General features: G+C 42.9%; 1 protein-coding gene and 1 non-coding gene across 3 annotated transcripts in view; both read right to left on the reverse strand.

Moving 5' to 3' along the window:
* BPHL (biphenyl hydrolase like) overlaps nucleotides 1-22,986 on the reverse strand; it is a 38,403-nt gene extending 15,417 nt beyond the window's left edge. Inside the window, exons 1-4 of one of the 2 annotated variants that reach the window (XM_045497578.1) lie at nucleotides 22,845-22,986; nucleotides 15,084-15,187; nucleotides 11,877-12,043; nucleotides 10,418-10,571 (exon numbers count right to left, since the gene is read on the reverse strand). In XM_045497578.1, the coding sequence (XP_045353534.1) occupies nucleotides 10,418-10,571; nucleotides 11,877-12,043; nucleotides 15,084-15,187; nucleotides 22,845-22,951 (532 nt within the window). In that variant the 5' untranslated portion in view covers nucleotides 22,952-22,986. The remainder of the gene's footprint in view (nucleotides 1-10,417; nucleotides 10,572-11,876; nucleotides 12,044-15,083; nucleotides 15,188-22,844) is intronic. The other variant, XM_045497577.1, reaches the window with a different exon arrangement.
* On the reverse strand, nucleotides 18,880-18,985 carry LOC123610016. Its single transcript, XR_006718054.1, has one exon. It is a non-coding gene; the product is annotated as a U6 spliceosomal RNA (small nuclear RNA).
* Nucleotides 22,987-26,134: the final 3,148 nt, after the last annotated feature.

Raw genomic sequence — 26,134 nt, forward strand, 5'->3', positions numbered from 1 at the left:
AAGAAGATATTCCTGCAATTAGGGTTATCTGAGTAAAACTGACATGATTTATTAAAGAGAAGGTATCTTCTACAGGCGCCTGGGTGGCTCAGTCGGTTAAGCGTCTGACTTCGGCTCAGGTCATGATCTCACAGTTTGTGAGTTTGAGCCCCGTGTCAGGCTCTGGGCTGACAGCTCAGAGCCTGGAGCCCGCTTCAGATTCTGTGCCTCCCTCTGTCGGCCCCTCCACTGCTTGCACTCTGTCTCTCGCATTGTCTCAAAAATAAATAAACATTTAAAAAAAAATTTTTAAAAAGAAGATATTTTCTGAATTGCATTCAGGTACACTGAAAAACATACAAATTATTCATTCTAGTTTCTGTTACTGAAGAAATATGACTGTAAAAGGCTACCTATGAACTTGAAACAAGTACAGATGATTCACTCTTAGGAAATAATAGCTAAAAACCACTTATAAAATGCATGAACAAATTTAATTACTTAGCCCAGTTGTGTCCATATTTCTTTAAACACACTGATAATTCTAATGTTTCTGAGCATATTACATATGGCTTATGGACAGCTTTTAACACAGTGCTTCTGGTACACAATATACCTCAAAGACAACACGTTACTAATGACATGAACTCATATTGCACAATAACCCCTCCACAGTGCTCTGGACAGTGCCAGACCCCTGGCAGGCACCCAGTGTGTACTCAGGGAACAGAAATAACAGAGTGAAGGAAAAATTGCTATTTACAACTACAACTGCCTTCTAAGGATGGCAGACTGCCGGATTGGTTCAAATCTGCATAGGTAAGCCCAGAGGTGCATATGGAAGCTGAGGAGAGCTGACCTGCTCTGCACAGGAGTGAAAAGACTTCACAGAGGGGTGCAGAGAAGTCTGGAAATTAAGAGGGTGGGGAGATCTGGGAAGAAGAAAAACAGTTGGAAGAGAGGAAAAGAGAGAGGAACCAGTAAGATGTCATGAAGATGGTCAGTAAAAAAATCTCCTGTAGATATTTCGACTTTGGGCACTATTGTAGACAGCACCCTCTGCGAGGTGCCCTTGCAGTGGAAGGACTAGACCTTTCATAAAACATATGATTTGTTGCATTGCTGGAGTTGCAGCGATTAATGCAAACTAGGGTGTGTGTTTTAAGATGGAAGAGAACCAGAAAACAGAGCAAAGGGTGGTAAGACTACTCAAAAGGCAGGGTTGCTTTGGGGGGAAATGTAAATACTAGCTGGGGGCAGTGGGTAGAGCTGTACCTGAGATTCCTAGATTAAACTGAGATTAAAATGGCCCCAGGCTGTGATTATCCCATGGCTCCCAGGCTCCCAAGAACAGCAAATGTAAATCCTCTCTGAAGGAAAACATTATCAATTTGTGTTCACGGTCTTTTTTGTGGGTTTTCAGATTGAGAGTAAGCAAATTTCACTCCTAATCAAAGATCACAAAACGACCAGAATCTTTATAAAGCTAATGAAAAAGCTAGAACATTGGAAGAGAAAGCTTAAGATATGATGCAGACCACCACACAGAGAGACAAGAAGATGAACAAGAGACAGAGCAGAATGAAAGACAAGGCCCACAAAGTCCAATCAGTCCCTGAAGAAGGAGAGGAGGAGGAGGAGAATGGAGAAGAAGAAATATGGGAAGAAGGAAACCGCTGAGAAAGGTTTTCAGAACTGATCAGAGAAAAGTCCACAGACAAAACTCAAGTGTAACCCAAACTGGATAAATAAAAAGGAATTCACATCTAGACACAGAAGAGCAAAATAGCAGTAAATCAAAGAGAAAGCAAAAACCTGAAAAGCAGCCAGAGGTAAGACACATCTCTCCAAAGGGAGGAAAGCTCGCTGGCAAAACTTCACAGCAGTGGTTAAGGAATGCAGACAGTGTGCAGTGGAGAAAAGAATTTCCCATTTACATTTCTGTACTTAGCCAAACAATCTTTCAAGAATGAGAGTGAAATAAAAACTGAGTTGACTCTTAACAGATCTCCCCTTAAAGAACTTCCAGGAGCATCTGGGCGGTTCAGTCGGTCAAGTGTCTGACTCTTGATTTCAGCTCAGGTCATGATCTCACGGTTGTTGAGATTCCAGCCCTGCATCCGGCTCTGTGCTCACTGCATGGAGCCTGATTGGGATTCTCTCTCTCCCTATCTCTCTCTCTGCCCCTCCTGCTCATGCTTTCTCTCTCAAAATAAATAAATAAACTTAAAAAAAAAAAAAAAAAGAACTCGTAAAAAATAACTTGAGGAGAAAGAGAAGTGATCCTAGAAGGATTATCTGAGACGAAAGAAGGAAAGGTGAATAAAGAAACTGAGGAATCGGGGCGCCTGGGTGGCGCAGTCGGTTGAGCGTCCGACTTCAGCCAGGTCACGATCTCGCGGTCCATGAGTTCGAGCCCCGCATCGGGCTCTGGGCTGATGGCTCAGAGCCTGGAGCCTGTTTCCGATTCTGTGTCTCCGTCTCTCTCTGCCCCTCCCCCGTTCATGCTCTGTCTCTCTCTGTACCAAAAATAAATTAAAAAACGTTGGAAAAAAAAAAAAAAAAAAGAAACTGAGGAATGTGTTTGTAAATGCAAAAACCAACAAAACTTTCCAAGTGAGAAAATAAAACACTGTAACATTTTCTTACATTAAATTTAGTTCTGTCTATAGAGAAAGCAAAAGGACAAGCAACAAGCTGTGTATCACAACTGACACAATTACTAACCACAAGGGGATAGTCATCATATTATTAAACAACAAAAACCCTGCAAATCAATAACGTCATAATAACACTGAAGTGTTCTAGTCTTGAGCAGGTGGAGAGTCCTTGGGTGTTTGCTTTGTTGCTAGACTTCATAAGGTATCCCTGTTAAACACAAGGTTTTATATTTATCAAATATTACATAAAAGTTTTAAAACAAAAAGAAATGAAAAGACATGAATAGGTACAATACAGAAAAAGAAACCCCAATGATGCATAAGTACATAAAAAAAGATTCTCAATCTTACCAGTAATAGGAAAAGGAAAATTAAGTCCCCCAGTAAGATACCATTTCTTGCCCATTTGACTGGTGAAAGATTAAGAAGTCTGATGATTTCAAGTTTTTGTTGAGGATGCAAGTTAAGGAATCTTATACACTGGTGGTGGAAACGCAAATTTATTTAGTTGGAAAATAATTGGTCACCTGTCACATGGTGTATTTGCATACCATAATGTTTAGCAAATTTCACATTTGGGCATATACCCCTAGACAGACACTGTTGCCCAGATGCCCCAGGAGACATGTATAAGAATGTTCACGGCAACAGTGAAAACAGACCTACAGTTTATTGATAAAAGAGAGGAAAAATAAAATACATTTGCCCAATGGAATATAATACAGAAATATCATGAATGAATCTTAGAAATTCAACGTTCACTGAAAAAAAGTTGAGTCATAGAAGATGATGTATATAGTATGAAGTCACTTTGTACAGCTCAAAACCAAATAGAATTAAATTATATACTGTTTAGGAATATAAACATATGTGACAGGCGTGTTTTCAAAAAGGCATAAGGACGATTGTAGGACTCAGGCTAGAGGTAGGGGAGGCCTGGGGAGGAAGCACATGCATACAGTGAGGGTACAAACAGTGATCAGTCTTATGTTCCATGGTGGGCTCATGGGTGTCTATAATTCACAGTGTCACAAGTATTGCATTATATGTATCAAATATTATACAATTAAATAAATTTGAATTAAAAATTTAAATATATAATTACAGAATAAAATTTAAATATATATTATATACTTTAATATACAGTATATATTATTCATATTTATGTTACATATTTATAAGATATATATATTTAAATATTTAATGTTTAATTTGAAGATGTGATATATTATTAGTACTTTATTATTACTATATTTTTACTATGTTATTAATATATAATCTAAATGTAATGTTTTAAAGTTATATATTTTATAAAATTATCTATATTTTTATAAAATAAAAAAAAAATTCCTCTGTGACAGGAAGGACAAGATCTTTTAAGAACCAAGTTGGCTAATGTTTAATGTGTAGACATTTTTCTTGCTAAAATGTAAATTCCTCCTCTTGGGATAGTGAGAGATTCTCAAAGTGAGTTAACTCAGTAAAACCAGGCATTTGAAGAGGCATCTATGAGCATGTAAAATCTGGGGCAAGGCTTTAGACTCTAATGGGAAATATTACCGAAATATCGAGGGACAGGGGTATCCAACTGAGCTGGGGCAAGCCAGATGTTCACATCAAACACTGTGGTTAAACACACAGGCTCACAAGTCAAGCTGGCTGGGTCTGAATGCCAGCACTTGCACCTGCTAGCCGTGTCACCCTGAGCAAGTTCCTTAACCTCTGTGCTAGTTTCCTCATCTGAAAAATGAGAATTATAATAACACTCCGAGATAAAGAGTAAATAAATCAGAAATGGAATGTGCTAGCAACAGTACCCAGCATGTACCAAACATTCAAAAATATTCTGTATATTTACTTACTTCTGTTAATTTTTTTCCAAGAGGAAGCCAGTTTTTCCCCAAAGCATAATTTCCACCAAAAAAAAAATTTAAAAGCAGCAATTATGTTTTAGTTCCTAAAAAAACCATTTGAACCAAACTGTTTGCTGATGCAAAACAGATATGATTTGTATTCCCCCCAAAACTGATACATTTCTCTTTCTGAGCATATAATTTGTGCTAAGCACCAGAAGAAAACTCATTCGCTCACCACTAATTAGTGAATTATTCTGGTAAACATTATCTGAAGCCTGTTGAGTGCCAGTCACAGCAGATACAAACCTGAATGAGATAAGGCCTCTGCCCTCAAGGGCCTTATGGTCTAGAGAGTTGTAACCGACCTCTGACCTCTGTAGAGGAGTGGAATAGAATAAATGTCCCAAGAGAACCTGGGGGAGGACGGGGGGTGGGTCAATGAGCGGGAGTGGCAGTGGTGGGGGGCTTCCCGGAGGATGCACTGCAGGATCTGAGTCCGTGAGAACACAAGCCAGCAAGCAAGTATGGGAGCAGCACACTGGCAGAGACAGCGAGCTGTGCCCCCTATTGCTGGAACTTCAGGGGTTTTCAGGTACCTGAAGAAAACGATGGGTGTGTGGGGGTAGAGGAGACAAAAGTGGCAGGAGATGGGCCCAGAAAGGCCCGGGGTCCTGGTTTCCTCAAACTTTGTAGGCAAAGCAGAGGAGTTTGACCTAGAAGGGCTATGGGAGACCTAGAAGGGCTTCAAAGTAAGATAAAATGAGATTTACATCTTAGCAAACTCCTATCTAAGCAGTCTGGAAAGCACACTGAAAGGAGACTGAGACAGAGGACAGGTTGGAAAGTGCTGGTCAATCTAAGTGGGGACAGATGGAGGCCTGGCAGGAGGAATGGAAAAGCTGGGAGGGATTCCAGGCACAGCAAAGGCAGAGCGCAGGCAGAACACGGGGCTGGATCACGAGACTGCAGAGGGGAACAGCCACCACACGTCTGTACCATCAGGACAGGTTTCTTCACTTCTCTGTGCCCTGGGTTGAAGTCATACAGGGCTATGTCAGTGTTAGCTCACAGTAGGCGTTCAATAAATCATAACTATCGATTCACTTATCACAAATTATTTTGTGGAAGAAATAGCATATTTCTGAGCATCACTTACCAAAATGAGAAATGTAGCAGGAAGAAGGGGTGTAGAGGAAAGATTATGAGCTAGACTTTAGGCATAGTAAACATAAGATGCACGTGGGGCAACCAGGTAAGAAGCTGAATATCTGGAATTTGGGAGTCTGGTGAAGCCAAGGCATGTGAGAAGTTCCTCAAGTGTAAGAAAGAGAAGAGGAACAGAGACCTAAGGATGGCGTCTGGAGGAGCCCAACATCACAGGGCCCAGCAGAGTGGGGATGTGTCTAAGCCACAGAACAAGCAGAGATAGGAGGGCAAGCTGAGAACATGGGGGCAAGAACTTCAAGGCAGAGAAAGCTTCAAGAAGAGGGGTGTGATTGATCTTACATCATGTGTACATTTTCTTTCTTTTTATGTTTACTTATTTATTTAAAATTACAAAAAAAATTTTTTTTAAGTTTACTTATTTATTTTGAGAGAGAGCATGCATGTGGGAAGGTCAGAGAGAGATGGAGAGAGACAATCCCAAGCAGGCTCCACATTATCAGCACAGAGCTGGACAGCAGGGCTCAACTCATGAACCATGAGACCATGACCTGAGCAGAAATCTAGAGTCCGACATTTAACCAACTGAGCCACCCAGGCATCCCTTCAAATATTTTTTTTAAGCTTATTTATTTCAGTTTATTTGTTTTTTGTTTGTTTGTTTGTTTTTGAGAGAAAGAACAGGGGAGGGGCACAGAGAGGGAAAGAGAGAATTCCAACCAGGCTCCACACTGTCTGTGCAGAGCCCCACGTGGGGCTTGATCCCACGAACTGGGAGATCATGACCTGAGCCGAAATCAAGAGCCTGAGCCACCCAGGCGCCCCACGTGTGTATTTTCACATGCTGCAGCATGACCAAGGAATACAAAGGGCAATAAAGCATCCGACGGGCTTGGCAGCAACAAGACACTGCTTTCATGGGGTTGATGGGTTGGAAGCCACCTTGACACAAGTTAGGGAGAGAGTGGGGCATGAGGACGTGGGACTGATGGCTGGGAAACGGAGCCGAGACATAGCAGACAGTAAGTAAAGGGGAGTGTGGGGTTAAGAGGGAGACTTTTTGGTGTGTCTACAAAAGGAAGGGAAGTCAGAGTCACCAAACATCGTGAGTTCACACAATATTGACTGAGGTGAGCTGTGAAAGGTGGCATTGCCCAGGACACACGGCCATCGTGAACGTGTGTGCAAAGTGTTCTAGCACCAAACCCCAGCTCCAAGGACTCAGGGACCTCCGACAAAGGCAGTGCTGTGGGAGCTGGGAATGGCGGATGAAGATAAGTTTGGTGAGGAGACTGGGCTAGAAGGGGGGCCAGTGCAGGCGAGCACATCAGCAGATGCCAAGGCAGAGAGGCACAAAGGAGGAAGCTTGCTTCAGGAATGGCAGCTATTCAATGTGGGGGACACACAGAAAGGCTGAGGGGAAAGGAGGGGCTGGCTACAAGGACTGGCTAGGGCCAGGCTGCCCGGGCCAGCCCAGGTGCTTGAACATCACTGTGAGGTTACTGATGGATTTTAAGTAGCAGAATTAAATGACCAGGTTCTTGCCTTAGCAAGGAAACTCATATGGAAGACAAACTGTCCTAGGAGGCCACGGGTCTGAAGCAGGAAAAGAGTGGGCAGGAAGAGAGGAGGAGGGGTTACCTTTAAAGGTCTTAGGAATGTGGTATTATCAGAGTCCACTCACAGCTAAATGAAGAGGGCAGAGAGGAGGGCTTAGTCCTCCAGGGATGACCTGGTAGACCGTGGACCACTGCATGAGACAGAGATTGTGAGCTGGGGTGTGGAAGAGTCATGAGGCAATGAGTTCAATGCAGACACACTAGTTATGACTAACTTCCAGGCTATCAAGAGGAAGGTGCTCAGCAAGTAGATAGAAATATGGCTCTAGGCCTCAGGGGGAGTCTGGCTGAATAGGAGTTTAGAACATATCACCCCCTAGTCATAGCAGAAGCCCTAAGACATCTGCTCAAGTGAGTACCGATTTGGGCCTTGGTGCTGGCTCAGCTGGAGCAGCGCCTCTCTCACTGATTACAACTAGACTCCAGGTAGAATACACCACAAGCAACTACCTGAGGACTGTGCCAAGGTGTAAGAGTAAGAGATTGAACGGAGCCAAAACTTGAATAATGACCCATAAAAAGGATGAGTTTCATTTTCCTTTTCTTCCTTTGAGTCCCGATTTTGAAATATGGGGTACGGGGTGAATCACACAACTGCAAGGCAGGCATTAAAAACAGAAACTGGAGAAGACCCTTAGAGGTAGCCAGAGGACAAGGACCAGGTTGCCCTGCATGAGGGAGACTGCTTTTTCTTTCTCTCTTTCTTCTCACCCTAGTCCAAGCTGTGAAAGTACACAGCCAGGGGCCTGGACTCCTAGTACAGTGTCAGGGCAGCTACCCAAAACCCCAAGACAAGGCTGGCTCTTTGACCAAAGGTACCAGAAAAAGGGGCCCCTTGTATCTGAAGACTGTAGGTGAAATCCCTATTATTTTGTCCATCTCTTTTTTCTGGCCGCTTTGCCCTAAAGACGGTTCCAGATGCACAGAACTGTACAACAGAGGAGGGGGTTACTAAAACCTGTCTTTATGAGAGAAATCTGTCTTTCTGGTCATAGGAGCTTTGAAGGGGGTTTCTAAGTCTGCATATGAACCGATGAAGTGATTCACCCCTAGGCTCTGCATGCATGGGGAAGATGCAAAAAAAAAAAGCATACAGCATAAGCTTCAAGAACTAAACTACCATATAAACCACCGCCTAAGTCCCAGCATAGCCTGAGTGGGGCTTGTGTGGGGCAGACATGAAGAAGCTTTGAGAGCTGACCTGATGCTGGAACTACCACCCGCAGAAGGCTAAACAGAATTTGTAGTATGAACCTAACCACGTTGACTGCATGCCAAGGAAAAACAAAACGGGCAAAACAAACAAACAATATTTCTCAGAGTTCTAACAGGATGATACCGAAAAGACAGCCAACAAATGCCGACCCCCAAAATGACCCAGATATTGGAATTATCACACAAACACGTCAGGGCAGGCATTATCACATGCATTTCATTCAGTTTAAAATATTTTCGCTCCTCTGAACCCAGTAGGGGTAAAACAAGGACAGGCAAGAGTGTCAATTAGGATGGGTCACTAGATCAGACTCATCACTTAAGAGTTTCATAGTTCTGGGGCACCTGGGTGGCTCAATTGGTTAAGTGTCCAACTTTGGCTCAGGTCAGGTTCGTGAGTTTTAGAGACCCGCATCAGGCTGTCTGCTGTGAGCACAGAGCCTGCTTTGGATCCTCTGTTCCCCTCTCTCTCTGCTCCTCCCCTGCTGGTGTTCGCACGTTCTCTCTCTCTCTCTCTCTCTCTCTCTCAAAAATAAGTAAACATTAAAAAAAAAGTTTCATAGTTCATTACCAAACAGTGTAAGGGCTAAGATTCTACAACAGAGCACTGCCATGAAGTAGCTTCCTTAAATCATGTGAATTGCAGAACAGCTGAATAAAAGCAGACTTGTGATATTCCAGGGCTTGTGTCTGCAAATGCTTTCTGTCAAGGGCCAGAGAGTAACTTATTTTAGCTTTGCAAGCTAAGAGCTAAAATCACAGTTACCAGGTAGGTAGGTTAAAGGTGAGAAACTTCTGACCTGCTTGACCCTGACTGCCTGGGGTGGGCCATCTGGGATCCAATGGAAACACACCCAGGATAAAAAGCTGCCAGACTGAAGAGGGTCCTGGTGGGTCAGGCAGACGTTGGTGGGGACCAGGTCACTTTTGCTTTTTGCCTCAGATACCCCCAGATCCCAATGTGCCCTTCTCCTGAGAGCTAAGCAGTTTCAGTTTGGTCAGCTTGCTGGAGGCTAGGTTCCTGAGTCGCTGACTGAAATTCCACAACGGAGTGCCTGGTAATAGCCAACAGTCACCAGTGTGTAAGTGGCCACCAGCACAGGCCCTGGGCAGCAACACTGGGAGCGGAGGAGGAAACGGGGATGGAGGGGACACCCCAGATTGATCTCCAGGTCTTAAAGCGCCAGCCTTCTCGATCAGTGCCCGGCTTTATGAAAACAGATGGTGGGCTAGATTTGGCCCACAGGCTGCCAGGTTTGCTGGCCCCCATTCTTCTGCCTCTAAAAACTTCAAAGATAAGCTTGAAGGACAACCTAATGAAATGTGAATCGCAAAAAAATTTCTTTATCAAAATATAAGGTTTCATATTTGAATACAATGTGTGTTTTTACACTCACATTATTTTGAATGAGACTTTACATCAACCCCTCCCTCCTTGAAGTTCACTATCAGGTGCAGGAAATGTGAACACTGAGTTATATAAAACCTTTTCCAGAGTCATGAAAGTGTTACTTCTGGAAATAGAAAGCATTGAAAGACAGACTGGTTAGGGGTGTCTGGGTGGCTCAGTTGGTTAAGTGTCCAACTTCGGCTCCAGTCATGATCTCACAGTTTGTGAGTTCGAGCCCCACGTCGGCCTTTGTGCTGACAGCTCAGAGCCTGGAGCCTGCTTTGGATTCTGTGTCTCCCTCTCTCTCTGCCCTCCCCTGCTCACACTCTCCCCAAAATAAACAACCTTAAAAAAAAATTCAAAACACAGACTGGTTAAGCCATATTACTTCCAAGAATTTGTTACTCTTCCTACTGCAGAGCTGAGAAGTGGAAGCAGATGAGACAGGCCTTGTCAGTACACGTCATAGTAAGACATGAGAGGGGGAGGGCAAAGATGCTACTTGTCACGACATCGCCTGCTTGTGAAACCTACCCTGATAAATGATTTCATCTTCCTCAGTCACGTAGGCATTGGCTCCCCAGATCACCATCTTATTGATGTAAGATGGATATCTTGCAGCTGCTATGAGTGCTGTAATACCACCATCGCTCCACCCCAACAAGGACACCTTCTTAAACTTCAGTGTCTGTGATAAATACAGAGAAATGCACAGCACAGGTGATTGCTCCTCTCTGCTAGAAGAATCTGATCATTAACAATCATCCAAATCCATACAGTGTGGGGTTTGGAGCATCACTTGACAATTAAAGAAAAGTCCTAGAGGCCAGCATTTGATGACAGAAATGTTTTTTTCTCACTTAGTTCTGGTGTAAATGTAAGTATCATAAAAACCTAAGTACACAGTATTGTTTTGAATTATGAGGGAACGACATCTTCTGTTTGGATAAAATCTCTGGAAACAGTGGAGATTAGCTGTCCTTAGAAAGGACAAATCATATGTGCATGCACACCCACACCTGAGCAAAGACTTTGAGACTAGTAATGTAGATTAGACAGGGGAACTTGATATTTACTGGATGAAATGAAGTCACTGCATCTGATAAAACCACTGAGGGCAACTGTGGGAAGAAGTGTCTGGAGACTGGCTGGAGGAGAATGGTGTCACAGGAGGTTATGCTAGTCCTTATATCAACCAGGCTCTGAAAATGTGTTTGACAAGGAAACTGAACAAAGATTACATCTGACAGATGTTGCCTAGGAGTAAAACTAGAATGACTTGGAAAATTAAAGATTTAACAAATATCAGTCCAAGATACTGATGGGACTATAAATTGCTAGAAGTCGCATGGATAATAATTTGGCACTATCTTGTCCAACGAACATTTGCATCTTCTATAACCCGGCATCATCCCCTAGATATGTATGGAACTTTTGCACATGTGTACCAGGAGACAGGTGTAGGGTGTCCACACCAACGGTGTTTATAAAGGAACTAAAACGTCCATGGACAAAACAATGTTCACTGCCCTTCTGCTCATAACCACAAAAAAAAAGGAACTTAAAAATTAAGTTATTTATCTACCATTAGAGATATATGAAATAAGACAGTACATCCCTACAATGGACTACTATATGACTATTATAATATTTATGTAAATTTATATTTATTAACATGAAAGTATTTCCTCAACAAACTGTTCTAAGAGTAAGTTGGAAAAACATTAGATATAGTATGATGGCATCAATACAATCCTGTGTATTTATATGTGTCAGAAGATTGGCTGGAAAGGGAGTCTCAAAGTCGTAACAGTGGTATCTCTAGTTGGATTGTGGGATATTTCTACTTCCTTATTCACACCTATTTGATTGAACTTGAATTTTCTATAAGAATCACATGGCATCACCCTTGTAGAAATAAAAACAAAAACAAAATAGATGAAGACAGGCCCAGTCATCCTCCCTCCTCTGGGCTCTTCCCTGAGAGACCCACCTTCATCAAATCAACTGCATCTTTTGCATCCCTTTCAAAAAAGTCCAATGGGAAATCTCGATCTGGGGGTCTGGAATGTCCATATCCTCGAGGATCCCAGGCAACCACTGTGAAGAGCTTTTTATTGAGGTTCTTAATCTGAGGTCCAAAATCAGTCTCTCCACTTCCTAAAAACAGCCACTTGGTTACCCTCAGGTGAAGGATTTAATTATTTCAAACACATTACAGTAAAAGCAGAAACAACTACAATCTTAAAACAAAGTAACTAGTTTTTACTCAAAGTTAGACAGTGGGATGCAGTCAGCAAAATAGTCTTGTGATGATAAAATCCATTTACTGGAAGGCTGACTTCCTTTCCTGGTAGAGTTCAGACCTGCCTTTTGTCTCCTCCCAGTGGCTACTTTGAGGACAGAGGGTCCAATACATTTGGCCCTGTATTATTTCAGCATTTTTGATACTTTTTCAATTAATCTTCCTTAAAAAAAAAAAAAAAAAAAGAATTCATTAAATTGCATAGAAATTGACTTATTGATATGATATGTTTCTGGGTTATTTTTTCTTTCCTTTTAAAAAACTGGCTGTTATAGGGGCACCTGGGTGGCTCAGGCAGTTAAGCATCCAACTTGGGCTCAGGTCATGATCTTACGATATGTGGGTTCGAGCACTGTATCAGGTTCTGTGCTGACAGCTCAGAGCTTGCTTCAGATTCTGCGTCTTCCTCGCTCTCTGCCCCTCCCCCACTTGTACGCGCGCTCTCTCTCTCAAAAAAATAAACATTAAAAAAAATGACTTATAAATGAGAGAGATCCCAATATTATCTGTCAACAAATCTATGAGATTTGGTACAAGTTATTCAAAGGAGGATTCTAAATTCCCAGGTGTTTTTTACTAAGCAAATGTGAACAGCTCTGAAGATTTTATTTTCTGGTTATAAATAAATACCAGAAAACTCAACGAAAACACTGAAATCAGGGGGAGGGCAGGATGTGGAGGGAGGAAATCAAATTAATTATTTCATTAAAACACCAGCAAACGTTAACCAGCAGAACTATGTTTTTGAGCCTGTGGTGGACCTGACTGGCAATTCCCAGCCCACCTGTGAGGTCACGGCCACTGTGTGCACACACCTACTGCATGTGGCCCGGAAGGCCAGACTCTCAAGGAGCCCAGTCTAGGGACCAGTCAGCATTTCATTTTTATTTTTATTTATTTTTTTAAATTTTTTTTAATGTTTATTTATTTTTGAGACAGAGAGAGACAGAGCATGAACGGGGGAGGGGCAGAGAGAGAGGGAGACACAGAATCCGAACCAGGCTCCAGGCTCTGAGCGGTCAGCACAGAGCCCCGTCGGGCTCAAACTCACGGGCCGTGAGATCATGACCTGAGCCGAAGTCGGACGCTTAACCGACTGAGCCACCCAGGCGCCCCAGCATTTCATTTTTAAAGTCTGCTTACTTTCTAAGAACTTGTAGCTCAGGCCACACACAGATACTGAACATCTTGCTTGATAAACAAGCTACTATTAGAAAATGTCTTTCAAGATGTTGCAGGGTTCTGTTACAGGATAATGTTAATTATTATAGGACTACCATTCTTCCTGGAAAGATCTATCTTTCTCAACATCAGGTAAATAAATCATTCAGGAAACCTAAGGCAAAAATATAAATGGATTTCAAGCGCATGTCTACTGCTCTGACACACGAAGCATCTCTTGTGGTCCCTGGACTGAAGAGACTTCCACATGGGAACCACCCTGAAGGAGGTGCAGGAGGTGAGAAGGTGGGAAAAGGGAACAGTTTATCTCAAGACCAATTTCAGAAATGATGAGACGCTTCCTTTCTGGCACACAGGTATACATCTGAGTACCAAATACTAAATACTAAAGAATACTAAAACCTTTAAAAAGTTATTTTAAGGAATAGTTACCAGTATATGATACCTGAGAAGGAAACACAATACTGGTTGCCTGTGGAGAAGGGTACTGGGTACTAGGTGACAGAGGACTGGAAGAGAGAATCTCACTGTTTTTAATTTGGGGATCAGGTTAACGTTTTACATAAAGAAATTAAATTATGAAAAGTTTTTTATACCTGGATCACGATCACAATACTGAAATAATGGAAATTTAAGCCGGTAACTTGTTCACTACTTTACAGATACCTTTAGACCTACACCAGTCAATGGAGTAAATCTCCTCCTTTGTTACAAAAGCTTAGGAGGAAAAAAAAATACTAAATACTATCTAGACAAAGATGCTTCAATAGCTACAATAGTACCACAATCAGCTAAGGCTCAGTCAAGTGGAACCAACAAGTAATTGAAAATTTTAGCATTTTATTTTAGAAGAAAAAAGTCGTAAGGAAATAGTATATATTGGGATTATTTAACTAAGTCAAAACAATATTAAAGCCCTTAAAACCAAATCTGAGATGTCCTGGGATTGCTGGAAATTATCCCCCTAAACTGTCTACATGTAAATTACTTATCTGGAAAATGAGACAGATTCAGTTGGCTTCACCATGCTCCATTCATGCCAATTTAATTTCGATTTACAAAAAGGCTTTAAACTAAGCTTGTTCTTAGCTCTTATTTTAATTGAGCATATAATCAACTGCAACAGGGCAATCCATGTTTTAGCACTGGAAGTCTTGTATCCTGGAACCCCTCAATTCCAGGCACACTGGGATGGTTGGTCACTAGCTCATCTTCTAGCTTCATCTATCCCTTCTTCCCACACCCCTTTCCTCGACTCCTATCATCTTCCCAAATTGCCTACAATTTGTCTGTAGGACAGTATGTATGTAGGAGACAGTATGTCTGTAGGAGAAAAAAACCCGGGTATTTAAAGGAATAAAGACTACATAGAGTAGAAGGTTGCCTTTCTTTTCTGAGTCACTTAAATTTGTAGCAAATATTAAAGCATTTAAGGGGTGCCTGGGGGGCTCATCAGTTGAGCGTTTGGCTTTGGTTCGGGTCATGATCTCATGGTTCATGGGTTCAAACCCCGTGTCGGGCTCTGCGCCGACAGCTCAGAGCCTGGAGCATGCTTCAGATTCTGCGTCTCCCTCCCTCTCTCACAAATAAATAAATAAAACACTTAAAGCATTTCAGCAAAGCACTAAAGTTAATAACCAACATTTGGCATCTACTATTGTGAATGCATCCTAGACTACACAGCATGCAAATTCCATGAAAAAACTTCCAGACCCAACATTCCAGGAAGCAGCAGGACCGCATGCTCTCCCTCTCCAGTCTGCTGATAATGCAAGTGGACACCATTCACAGCCACTTTGGCAGAGGTTACTGAGGTGCTGGAAGAGAAAAATCCCATCCCCAAAGAAAAATTACTTAGCACAAATGTTAATATGACAAAATTGTCCTTTTACATACCCGCGTCAGCTCCAGGACCCTCCTCAGGCTTCTTGGATTACTCTGATGTGTGCTTAAGTTTTTCCAACCTGAAAAGGGACCTTTCTAGACTGCAGATCTGAACTGTGCCTTCATATGTGAATATCCTACAACACCAGCCCAGGACTTACCCTACAAAAGTACTGACATGTTGCTGCAACCAGTGGCCACACAGGTCCCATGGGCACATGCCTGGTGAGCTGGAAGCCAGGGGTGCCAGGGTGCAGGCTGACACAGGAGCTCCACACAATGGAACATTAGGGTCAGCAACAACAGGGCAGACCTTGGAACAGATCTAAAGGGATTACCTGAACTTCAGCTGCATCGACAGAGTTCCTAAAGGTGAAATGGTCTCAGGGGTCCCCAGGCAGTCCTTTAGGAGTATGGCCTCTCATGTTCTCTAGCCAGCCACAGAAGCATTCTTAGCAGGAATGCCTGTCTGCACTGCTATGGCCAGACGGGTTTTTAACATGTTGAAATATTTGTGTTGTTAAACAGCCAGGTCCATAAGCTTCCATCCCAAGAGCCCTCCCCTGTACCGTGGACCCTCCTTGGCCCAAAACCTCCGACACAGGATCTAACTGGACATGTTGGCACAGAAGTGCACCTTGGGCCAGAATCAAGGCCAGGGTCTGTTCTGACTCACATGTGTACCTTACCAAGGGTCCTTCTCTGAAGAAACTGTCCTCTCCTGCTCTTCCAGAAGCTCTAGAACGACTATGCAGGGATATATAGCAATAGAACACATACATGGCTCCTGCATCAGGCCCTAACAGCCTCCCCACCAATTTCCCAGACAGCTGAGTGACACACAGAAGGGACATTTTGGTATGCCAAGACAGATGCGAGAAGGAGGTGCTCCTCTTCTCCACACAGAATATTAAGGAATTTAAATTAACCGCTGCCTCTCTTTTTCTTTTACATACTCTTTACCCCTATTTCTGCAGTTAGTTAAAATGCTTATTGAAATGAAGCACTTTTTACAAAATGAGGTGCTCTTTCCTCTTTGGGTTTCATGTCATTGCCCATTTCAAATGAGCATGCAGAAACGGATGTGCTGAATGCAGGTACACCAAGTCTTAACACAACTTCTGCAAATATGACAGAATTGGGTGGTAATAAAGCTGGGACATAACCATAAGCTCATTACCTACAGGAAAATTATGAGGAGCAGTAACAAAGCCACTGAACAAGCGTGGTGGCATACTGACACTGCCATGTTACTTATCAATGTCCTATTCTTTTGAGTCATTCATTTTTACTGTTCAGATGGCTCTAGGATCCAGATAAAAGCAAATAACACTCTAGTAATAAAGATTCATTTCCACAAACATTTATTGACACATCTGTTTTGCCCACAATCTGGTAGGAGAGAAGATAAAAGACACAAGAGATTTGCTCTGCAATCTGTCGGGGAGGCGTAGGTTATGACTGAGACAAGAAGCATGAGGAGCCCGGTTGGAACAAGTTATTAGTGTTTCCTATATTCACCACACAGGAATGAGGCAGCTCCCTAACTAGAGGTGACTAGCATTTGCATGGCTCATGTTAGTGATAACATGTACCTTTATTACACCTCATGCCCTAAAGATCTTTGAGGGTCTCCCTTCCTTGGCGGTATTCAAGAATGCTTGTAAGAATCATCTTGTGCCGTGAGGAGGTTATGCACAATATCTTTCTCAACGTCCAAGTTTTCATGGCTGGGTGTGCTCTCACTAGGTGCATCTGTTCAGGGGACCCCACAAGGGCACTGCCTTCCAGGGGCTTCCTTTCCTTCAGCTTTCGTGATCATTCTGAAGTCTCTTCTGCAAAAAACCTCTATATTCCCTTTGCATTTTGCTTTACCTGTGGTTGGATTCCCTGTTCCAAACTTTTCGCCTCAATTAACCCCATCCCATCTTTTGGTTGCCTAAAATGAATGTAAAAACCATGTAGTCTAGATTTGGCATAATGGAACTCAATGTCAGGGAAGGGTTCACTAAGGCAGAAGATGGTTTTAGAAGGGAGACAGGGGCACCTGGGTGGCTCAGTTGGTTGAGCATCCGACCTCTGCTCAGGTCATGATCTCGCTGTTCATGGGTTCAAGCCCCGCATCGGGCTCTGTGCTGACAGCTCAGAGCCTGCAGCCTGTTTCAGATTCTGTCTCTCCTCTCTCTCTGCCTCTCCCCTGCTCATGCTCTCTCTCTCAAAAATAAACAAACATTAAAAAAAAATTAAAAAAAAAAGAAGGGAGGCAGAGACCATTATCAGGGTTGAGTAGAGGTGTCTGAAGAGGAGTGAAAAAGTAGCATTTGAATTAACTTCCAAGAGGAATAAAATTTTGAAAAAAAGAATGTGGTGGGGAGGGTGCTCCTAGAAGAAGAAATAGCATGATCAAAGGCCCGGAAGTAAGGGACATATGTCGGGGGAAAGGCAGTGTTCAGTCTGACAGGGGTACAGGCACAAAGAGTGAGCAAAGGTTGGGGCCAAATGCCAAGGGGGCTTGAAGCTAGGCTGAGGGGAAAGAAAATGCCCCTAGTGCCTTGTCATCAACATCCTGTATGTCACCACACCAGAGGTACATGCCACTATCATATCAGCCCACCCATTGGGGTTAATGGAGGCTGCCAAAAACCTTTTATCAATCTCCAGGTGGAGGAAACAGGGCAGAGAACTGTTTATGAATGAAAGTAAATCAAAGCAAATCAATTACAAATACAAGAAAAAGCATTTTATTAAAAAACAGAATTATTGAATGATTTATTTTCACATAAATATAAGACCAATGAAATGAGTAAAGCATTTTTTCTCCAGCTTATCAAGGGGCTCTTGGACAGTAATTCAGGCCTCACGTTATGTGTGTTAAAAGAAAAATCAGGCTGCAGAGACCAGGCCTTTGATGGCCCTGAAATGTGCTTATTACTTGAACCACAATCAAACTCTCACATAGGAAAAAGGATACAAAACTTCAGAAAATTTATAAAGACCAAAAATGAATCTTTCAGGTGTCAATCCATCTTTACCACCACTTTCTCCCTAACAATCACGTTGCTTCTCTAACCCAGGTGTTCTTAAGCAGGTGTGCTCATTAGAATCACCTGTGGAGAGTTAAAACCATTAACTGTCTAGTGGGTGTCTTGGGTGGCTCAGTCAGCTGAACCTCTGACTTAGGCTCAGGTCATGATCTCACAGTTCAGGAATTCAAGCCCTACATCAGGCTCACTGCCGTCAATGCAGAGCCCACTCTGGATCCTCTCTGCCCCTCACCTGCTTGCACTCTCTCAAAAAAATAAATAAAACATTTAAAAAATATATATAAACTGCCTAGGACAATCCTGGGAGAGACTATCACTCAATGACTGGGTAAGAACCCTGACAGGTGCTTCCTTTTTCTATTATTTTTTTAATGTTTATTTTTGAGACAGAGAGAGACAGAGCATGAACGGGGGAAGGTCAGAGAGAGAGGGAGACACAGAATCCGAAGCAGGCTCCAGGCTCTGAGCTGTCAGCACAGAGCCCGACGCGGGGCTCGAACTCACGGACCGTGAGATCATGACCTGAGCCGACATCGGACGCTTAACCGACTGAGCCACCCAGGCGCCCCTCTATTATTTTTTTAAATATGAGAGGTTTCACAAATTTGCGTGTCATCGTTGCACAGGGGCCTGCTAATCTTCTGTGTATCAGTCCAATTTTAGTATGTGTGCTGCTGCAGTGAGCACACTGACATGTGCTTTCAATAACACCAAAACTCTACTGTACTATTTATTCATTCATTCATGTACTTCCTAAACTCCTATTGCTCTGGGCCCTCCATGTAGTTTAGAGGCTGGCAAGAAAGACAGATAATTAAATCTGCAACTAGCAGGTACTATGCAGTTTGCCTAGTATTATGACAGAGAAGTTGGGGGATACAGGAGATCCTGAGGGTGCAGACATCAGACACTAAGTTCCCCACACCTTAACCAACATCTACACAGCTGCTAATCAGCCCCTTTTTATGAAAATATTTCCAACTTCCCACTATATCAGTGAGGGTCAAACTTAGATTTGCATCATCTGGCAGATTTAAATCTCCAGATGCCCAGACTGTACTAAATCAAAATCTCTGTGGTGGGATACAAGTATCTGTGTTTTTTTTTTAATTTCCCAAGAGATTCCAATAAGCAACCAAGGTTGAGAACAACTATACTGAGTTAATTTCTTATAGAAGGAAAAAAAAAAATCCTATCTCCCTATTGAAAACAGCCTATATAGGAAGGCACGCTCACCTAGAATAGCCTATATCTTACCTCATATTTGTCCTTGACTCTCTTTTTCTGGGTGGCTGGATAGGCAATTTTGTGAAAGGGTTAGAAGGAGGTCAGGAGCAATACAACACAATATCTTCCGGACTGAGGGGGTTTGAGCTGCTCCCTTCAAAGAAGGAAAGTTTACTGTGGTGGAAAGCAAGAATTTAACAGCTTGCAGAAAATAAACTAAAACTCACATTTAGTTTCATTATTAAGCTAAATAATGAACTCTACTAAGAGCTTACATTATATTTACCCTAATTTTACCTTTGAGGAACCTGAAGATTCGAGTGTTTAGACAACTTGCCCCAGTCACATTACTAGTTATTTATACCTGAGTGTATGACATCAGAGCCTTTGGCATTTTGCCCTTTGCTTAGAAATAAAAATGGGGTAGGGAGACCTGGGTGGCTCAATCGGCTAAACATCTGACTTCAGCTCAAGTCATGATCTCACAGTTTGTGAGTCTGAGCCCCACATCAGCCTCTGTGCTGACAGCTTGGAGCCTGGAGCTTACTTCGGATTCTGTGTCTCCCTCTCTCTCTGCCCCCGCCCTCCGTCTCTCAAAAAAATAAATAAATGTTATAAAAATTAAAAAAAAAAAAGAAAAATGGGGTCAATTAATAAAACACATCCTCACTTTGAAAGTCCTACACATTCTCTGTATCTCTTATGTTCAGCTATTTCTGTTGTATATTTTTTCCAAAGTAACCATTAGCTCTAATAAAGTATTAGCTACCCCCTAGGGCTTGGAATTAAATGAATTTTGAGGACTTATTTTGCATCTTTTACACACTGCATTATTAGATATTCTTATCTGTATCATTACTAATTGTAGCTACTAATTAGTGAATTATTATCATATCCCAGGACTTTTACATTTATTGTCTCAAATCCTCAGAAGTGCAAGGCACTTGGCTCGGAGAGATTAAGTAACTTGCTTACATTTGTGCAGCTAGGAAGTAGCAATGCAGCCTTGTAAACACCAGAGGCCTTGTTTTTTCTGTAACCTGGAAGCTGAACAAAGTCCCCAACAGGGCTCTAGCCCTGGGGCCACTCACCCAGACTGCCAGACAGAAGGAACAAGGCAGTGCCAGGGAAAGGAGGGTCTTTGATTCTCAGGCAGATCATCCCAAGGTTGAACTCAGAAAACAGTTTTCTTCCGACAGCTTGTCAGGTTCTATAAATTACTAATACTGTAACTGTACGTAACATACAACTGCAGGTAGAAAAGCCTTCTTACCCGGTCCGGGAACAAACCACTTTACAGACTACAAAATAAAAAAGAGAGTTCCAAACAACAGACTTACAAAAACAAGCTTTTGGAACACAACTCAAGTGTAGGTTGGGCACCGGCTGTTCTGAGGCAAAGCGCTTTCACCTGCTTACATTGGGCTGCAGCCTCATTTCAGGATTAACGAATACCACTGCCGGTTTTCTCTGATTACATGTAATGTCAACTTGCAAATGCATTTATGAAATGGCAGTTTGAAATCCAGAGAAACCGGTTTTTCAGAGATGTTTTAGCAAGAACGATTTACATTAAATGGATGGGGCCTTCCTGCAACCATGAAATAACCTATCTTAACTTGGGTACTGGCACATAGTAACCTTACTTCAATCTCTTTCTGCAAATTGGAAACTGGATAAATTTCCATTTTTCCATGTAGATTTATACAGCTGTGAACATTGACATATTTTTCCATCTATATTAAAATAGTCCCAAAAGTCTTCTAAAAGTTCTAAAATATTTAAAAAGAATTTAAATAAATCAAATATGAAATTCAAGAACTAGTTAATCACAACATAAAAATCTAAAGCTGGTCAGATTTTTCCCTTCTCCTTCCAAATCAAACTTTCAAATGAGAAGTTTCCACATTAGATCAACTCAAATTCTAAATTTTTTTTTAACATTTATTCATTTTTGAGAGACAGGGTGCAAGCAGGGGTGGGGCAGAGACAGATGGAGACACAGAATCCAAAGCAGGCTCCAGGCTCTGAGCTGTCAGCACAGAGCCCAATGTGGGGCTCGAACTCACAAACCGTGAGATCATAACCTGAGCCTAAGTCAGTTGCTTAACCGTCTGAACCACCCAGGCGCCCCAGATCAACTCAAATTCTGAATGCCAGGTACCCATCTAGCATTTGACTTTTCCTATAAATGGAACTGATCCATCAGCAGTTAATTGCATACATATCCTGTGTACATTTGTGTGCAGGTAGAGAGAATAAAGTAAAGCAAGTTTCATGCTGCTCTAACTACATTTTCTGCTTAGTATCTCTTGGGGCCAAGGGCACCCATTTTTAAGACAGTAGGTCAGACATTTAAAAAAGGGGGAGGGCTCCTGGTTAGCTCAGTTTGTTAAGCCTGGGGCTCTTGGTTTTGGCTCAGGTCATGATCTCATGGTTGTGGGGTCCAGCCCCAAGTGGGGCTCTGCACTGAGCGTGGAGCCTGCTTGGGATTCCCTCTCTCCCTTAAAATAAATAAATAAAATAAATAAATAAACATTAAAAAAAAAAAGACGGTAGGTCAGAGATTAATCTAGCTGTTTTTGTTTTTTTATCTCGAAATATGCATGAGGGATAGGGAGGGTCAGAAAAGAAAAAGGCAGATTCTTGGCTTTCTCCACCTACACCATAAGCTCTGAGAGTCAGGCCAAGGGTTGTGAATTTTCCCAGGTTCCCAAGGTGGTTTTTTTGCACATTACAGTTCAAAATAAGGGGGAAAAAAGAAAAAAGAAGGAGAACAAGAAGGTGACAACGATGACTCAGGGGCTTGGGCCTGACTACAACAGCTCATAGGTTAAGGAGATTCTCAGGCTGGTTTTTGATATAAGAAGCAGGAGACACTGGAGCCCTGAGGGTGTGAAGACACAGGGCAGAGCAGCCAACTAAGAATGAAGGGTTTGAGATTCTAATCTCGGTCATGAGTGTGTCTGTGACTATGGGCAAATTACGTTACCTCCCTGGGTCTCTCGTCTGCACAATGAGGGGCTTGGACTCCACCCAAGTCCTTTAGGGCTCTCGGGTCACAGAACTGAAGCCGACGCACGGCTGCAGTGCCAAGGCCGGGAGCAGCAGAAGTGGTTATTTACACCGCCTCCCGCGCACCCACGTGGGACAGGCTCGGATCTTGGAGCAAAGGGCTAGAGGGCAGCGAGGCTGCGCCCACGGCAGCAATCCGCACCGCCCTGCCCGCCCGCCTCCTGGCTGGCGCGTTGCCCTCCCACTGCCCCCCAGCACACAACCCTGGCCGCAGGGGCCCCCGGAGGGAAGCGGGCAGCATTACCCGAATGCGGCTGCAGGCCCAGTATACGGGACGTGGTTCCCCGGCTTCAGCACCGACAGGAGTAGCCGCACCTGCCGCACTGCGCGGCCGCCCAGCACTTCAGCCATGGTCACAGGTTCCGCTGAGCCCCGGAGCGCGCATGCGCCGGCTCCACCGACCGCCCCGCGCCGCCTGAGAACAAGCCTGCGCCCCGCCCCACTACGTCCCGCTACGCCCCGTCGCCAGGAAACAAGCGCCAAGATCTAGCGGCCGCCCTCAGCACCCTCCGCCTTGCCCCGACAGAACCCCGCTGCTCCTGAACTTCCGGCCAGAGCCTATCGCCCGCTTCGGCTTGTCACGCCGGGATGCTAGGACCCGTAGCCCGCCGGGCTGTTTGTGACCCTTGTCAGAAACGGGGCTCGAAGTCCCAGTGGTACCGCAACACAGATCGTCTGCTCTCGGGGTGCCAGCTCTGGCTCACGAGGGGTACGTCCCAGTCGGCTTTGCCCTCCCATCCCCGCGGTGACCAGTCCCTCCAGAGAGGCGAGGCTGCACCCCTCCCCCATCCCGCCCTTCTCAGGGAGTGGGTGGTGAGGAGGGACCTGTGGACGGAGAAGGAGGCTTCAAGGCTGGCTGCCGTCGGTGGAGTGAAATGCATTTGCTTCTAGGAATGATGGCATTATTTTTTTTTCCTTCATATTACCTCATACTCATTGTTTGGTATGGCTATTGTAAAAAAAAAAAAATAGTGTTGGTGAGTATGTGGAGAAATTGGAACCCTGTGTGCTGCTGGTGGGAATACAAAATAGTGCAGTGGTGGTGGAAAATAGCATGGCGGGTGCTCAAAAAAATTAAAGGTACAATTATATGATCTAGCAATTCCACCTGTGGGTATATATCCCCAAAGAATTGATAAGTGTCTCAAAGATATTTATGGTCATAGCATTATTCACAATAGCCAAAATGGAAAATTGGGAAACAACCCATATGTCAATGGAGGGATGAAGGTTTATACCTGTGTATACATGTAATGGAATGTTGTTCTTTAAAGAAGATGGAGGGACGCCTGGGTGGCTCAGTTGGGTAAGCCACCAACTGTGGCTCAGGTCCGGATCTCAGGGTTTGTGAGTTCCAGCCCCACATGGGCTCTGTGCTGTCACGTCAGAACCTGGAGCCTGCTTCAGATTCTGTCTCCTTCCCTCGCTGCCCTCCCCTCCCCCTTTCAAAAATAAACGTTCAAAGATTTAAAAAAAAAAAAAAAAAAGGATGGAAATTCTGACACATGCCATAATACGAACTTTGAGACATTATGTAATGTTACACCCATGGGGTTTCTGATACCTGCAGTATCCTCACTGGCCCATTTGAGTTTCTTGGGCAAAAATTTTCTTTCAACATAAATCTACTACATCAATTTCCTGCATAGAAGGAAAGAGAAATACAGTTCAGCTGTTATCATCTGACTTTCAGAAATCTTTGGTGGGTCAACGTTTCCTTATTTTTTCCTGAGAGGTTGACTGGGATTTATCAGAGATCATGAGAGTTAAAAATAGTTGTCTGTACAATTTTTAATACGTTATCCCACTGATAAATCAGCAAAAATGGTAGCACTGTGAAAAATGGTAGATTTAAGTTATTGGTTACAATTTATTTTTAAGTGTACACTTGAGAACTAGTCCTTTATGTATAACACTATTATGCAGTTTTGATTAAAGAGTAACTTTGTGCCAGGCACCTTATGATGCATTATTTTAATCCTCACATCAACCTTATTGGCCTATTTATAAAATGAGGAAACTGAGATTAAGAGAGGTTAGGAAGCAGGCCCTGAGTACATAGCTAGAGTACAGAGGAGAATTTAAGCCTGCTTGGTTTCAGAACCTGTATTTGGATTGTTATGTGTTGTGGAATTCACTGTAACAGCATTAGGCCTTCAATGATTTCTTTGTAACCAGATGCTTCTTTGGGGGTGCCTGGCTAGCTCAGTGGGTAGAGCCTGAGACTCTTGGTCTCTTGATCTAGGAGTCAGGAGTTCAAGACCCAGGTTGGATTACTTTAAAAATAATAATACAAAAAGTAAAAATAAAATATAAAAACACTTTCAGATGCTTCTAAGATCTTGAACATATAAATACCTAGTGTTTTGTTTTGTTTTGTTTCACTTTAGTCCTTTTTAGTGAAACTGCACATTAACCCTGGCTGATTGCAATGGGCAAAAACCATCAATATTTCACTTCTTACTCCTCCTAAAAAATTAAAACCCAATGGGCTAAATAAATTTAAAAATTAAACCATGATTTTGTATTAAATTCAGTTTTGGCGGTTAGTAGATATTTTTTATCCTACAACAGATGTGACAAAAAGAATTGATCTCATTGACATGGTTACCCTTGTATCGAGAGAAATTAGAATTAATATCATCTACTTTTGCACATTGTGGCAAGTAAATTTTTACCATTCATAAAGTCAGCTTGAGCTTGTTTTCCACTGTAGTGTCACAGCCCACTTTTTTTTTTTTCATGTTTATTCATTTTTGAGAGAGAGAGAGAGAGAGAGAGAGAGCATAAACAGGGGAGGGGCAGAGAGTGAGACACAGAATCCGAAGCAGGCTCCAGGCTCTGAGCTGTCAGCACAGAGTGCGACGCAGGGCTGGAACTGGCAGACTGTGAGATCATGACCTGAGTCAAAGTCGGATGCTCAACCGACTGAGCCACCTAGGTGCCCCGTCACAGCCCACTTCTGATGGAAAACACTTTTTATCTGAAATTGGCTAAGCCATTTATCTTAGTAAACACCTAGTTTTATTTATATTATTATAAAAAAAGAGTTTTAGAAGTAGTGCACATTAAAATGTACATCAAAATACTATTTAAACCATTTTCTGAGAAAGAAAGAACTATTCCTGAAGACCTAATTTCATTTTATGGAGCCAAAACAAATACTGAAACCACAGCAACAAGTGGAAAATATACTGATATCACAAAGCTGTGAGAGCTGGAGGTGTTATTTACCAGTAGTAACCTTAGGGTCTGAATATCTTTTTTGGAACAAAGGTATGGATAGGCTTCTCTCTCATCTTGTAGTCTGTGTCATCTCACTTAATTGATTTTCTACCCAATTGATTTTCTTGTATTGAAACTCCTTAGATACAAATTTGGCTCTTTTCAGCCCAGTTTTGACAGAGTGGGGGCTGGAGGAAGGACTTCTGAATCATGTTTGAAGGACAGCAATGTTGCAGGCTCTCAAGGCAGCAAGTTTTCATCCTGAGAGACAAATAGCACTGTCCAGAAGCTTCCCTTTATACCATCACT

Source organism: Leopardus geoffroyi, chromosome B2, assembly GCF_018350155.1.
Source record: "Leopardus geoffroyi isolate Oge1 chromosome B2, O.geoffroyi_Oge1_pat1.0, whole genome shotgun sequence".
NCBI lineage: Eukaryota > Metazoa > Chordata > Mammalia > Carnivora > Felidae > Leopardus > Leopardus geoffroyi.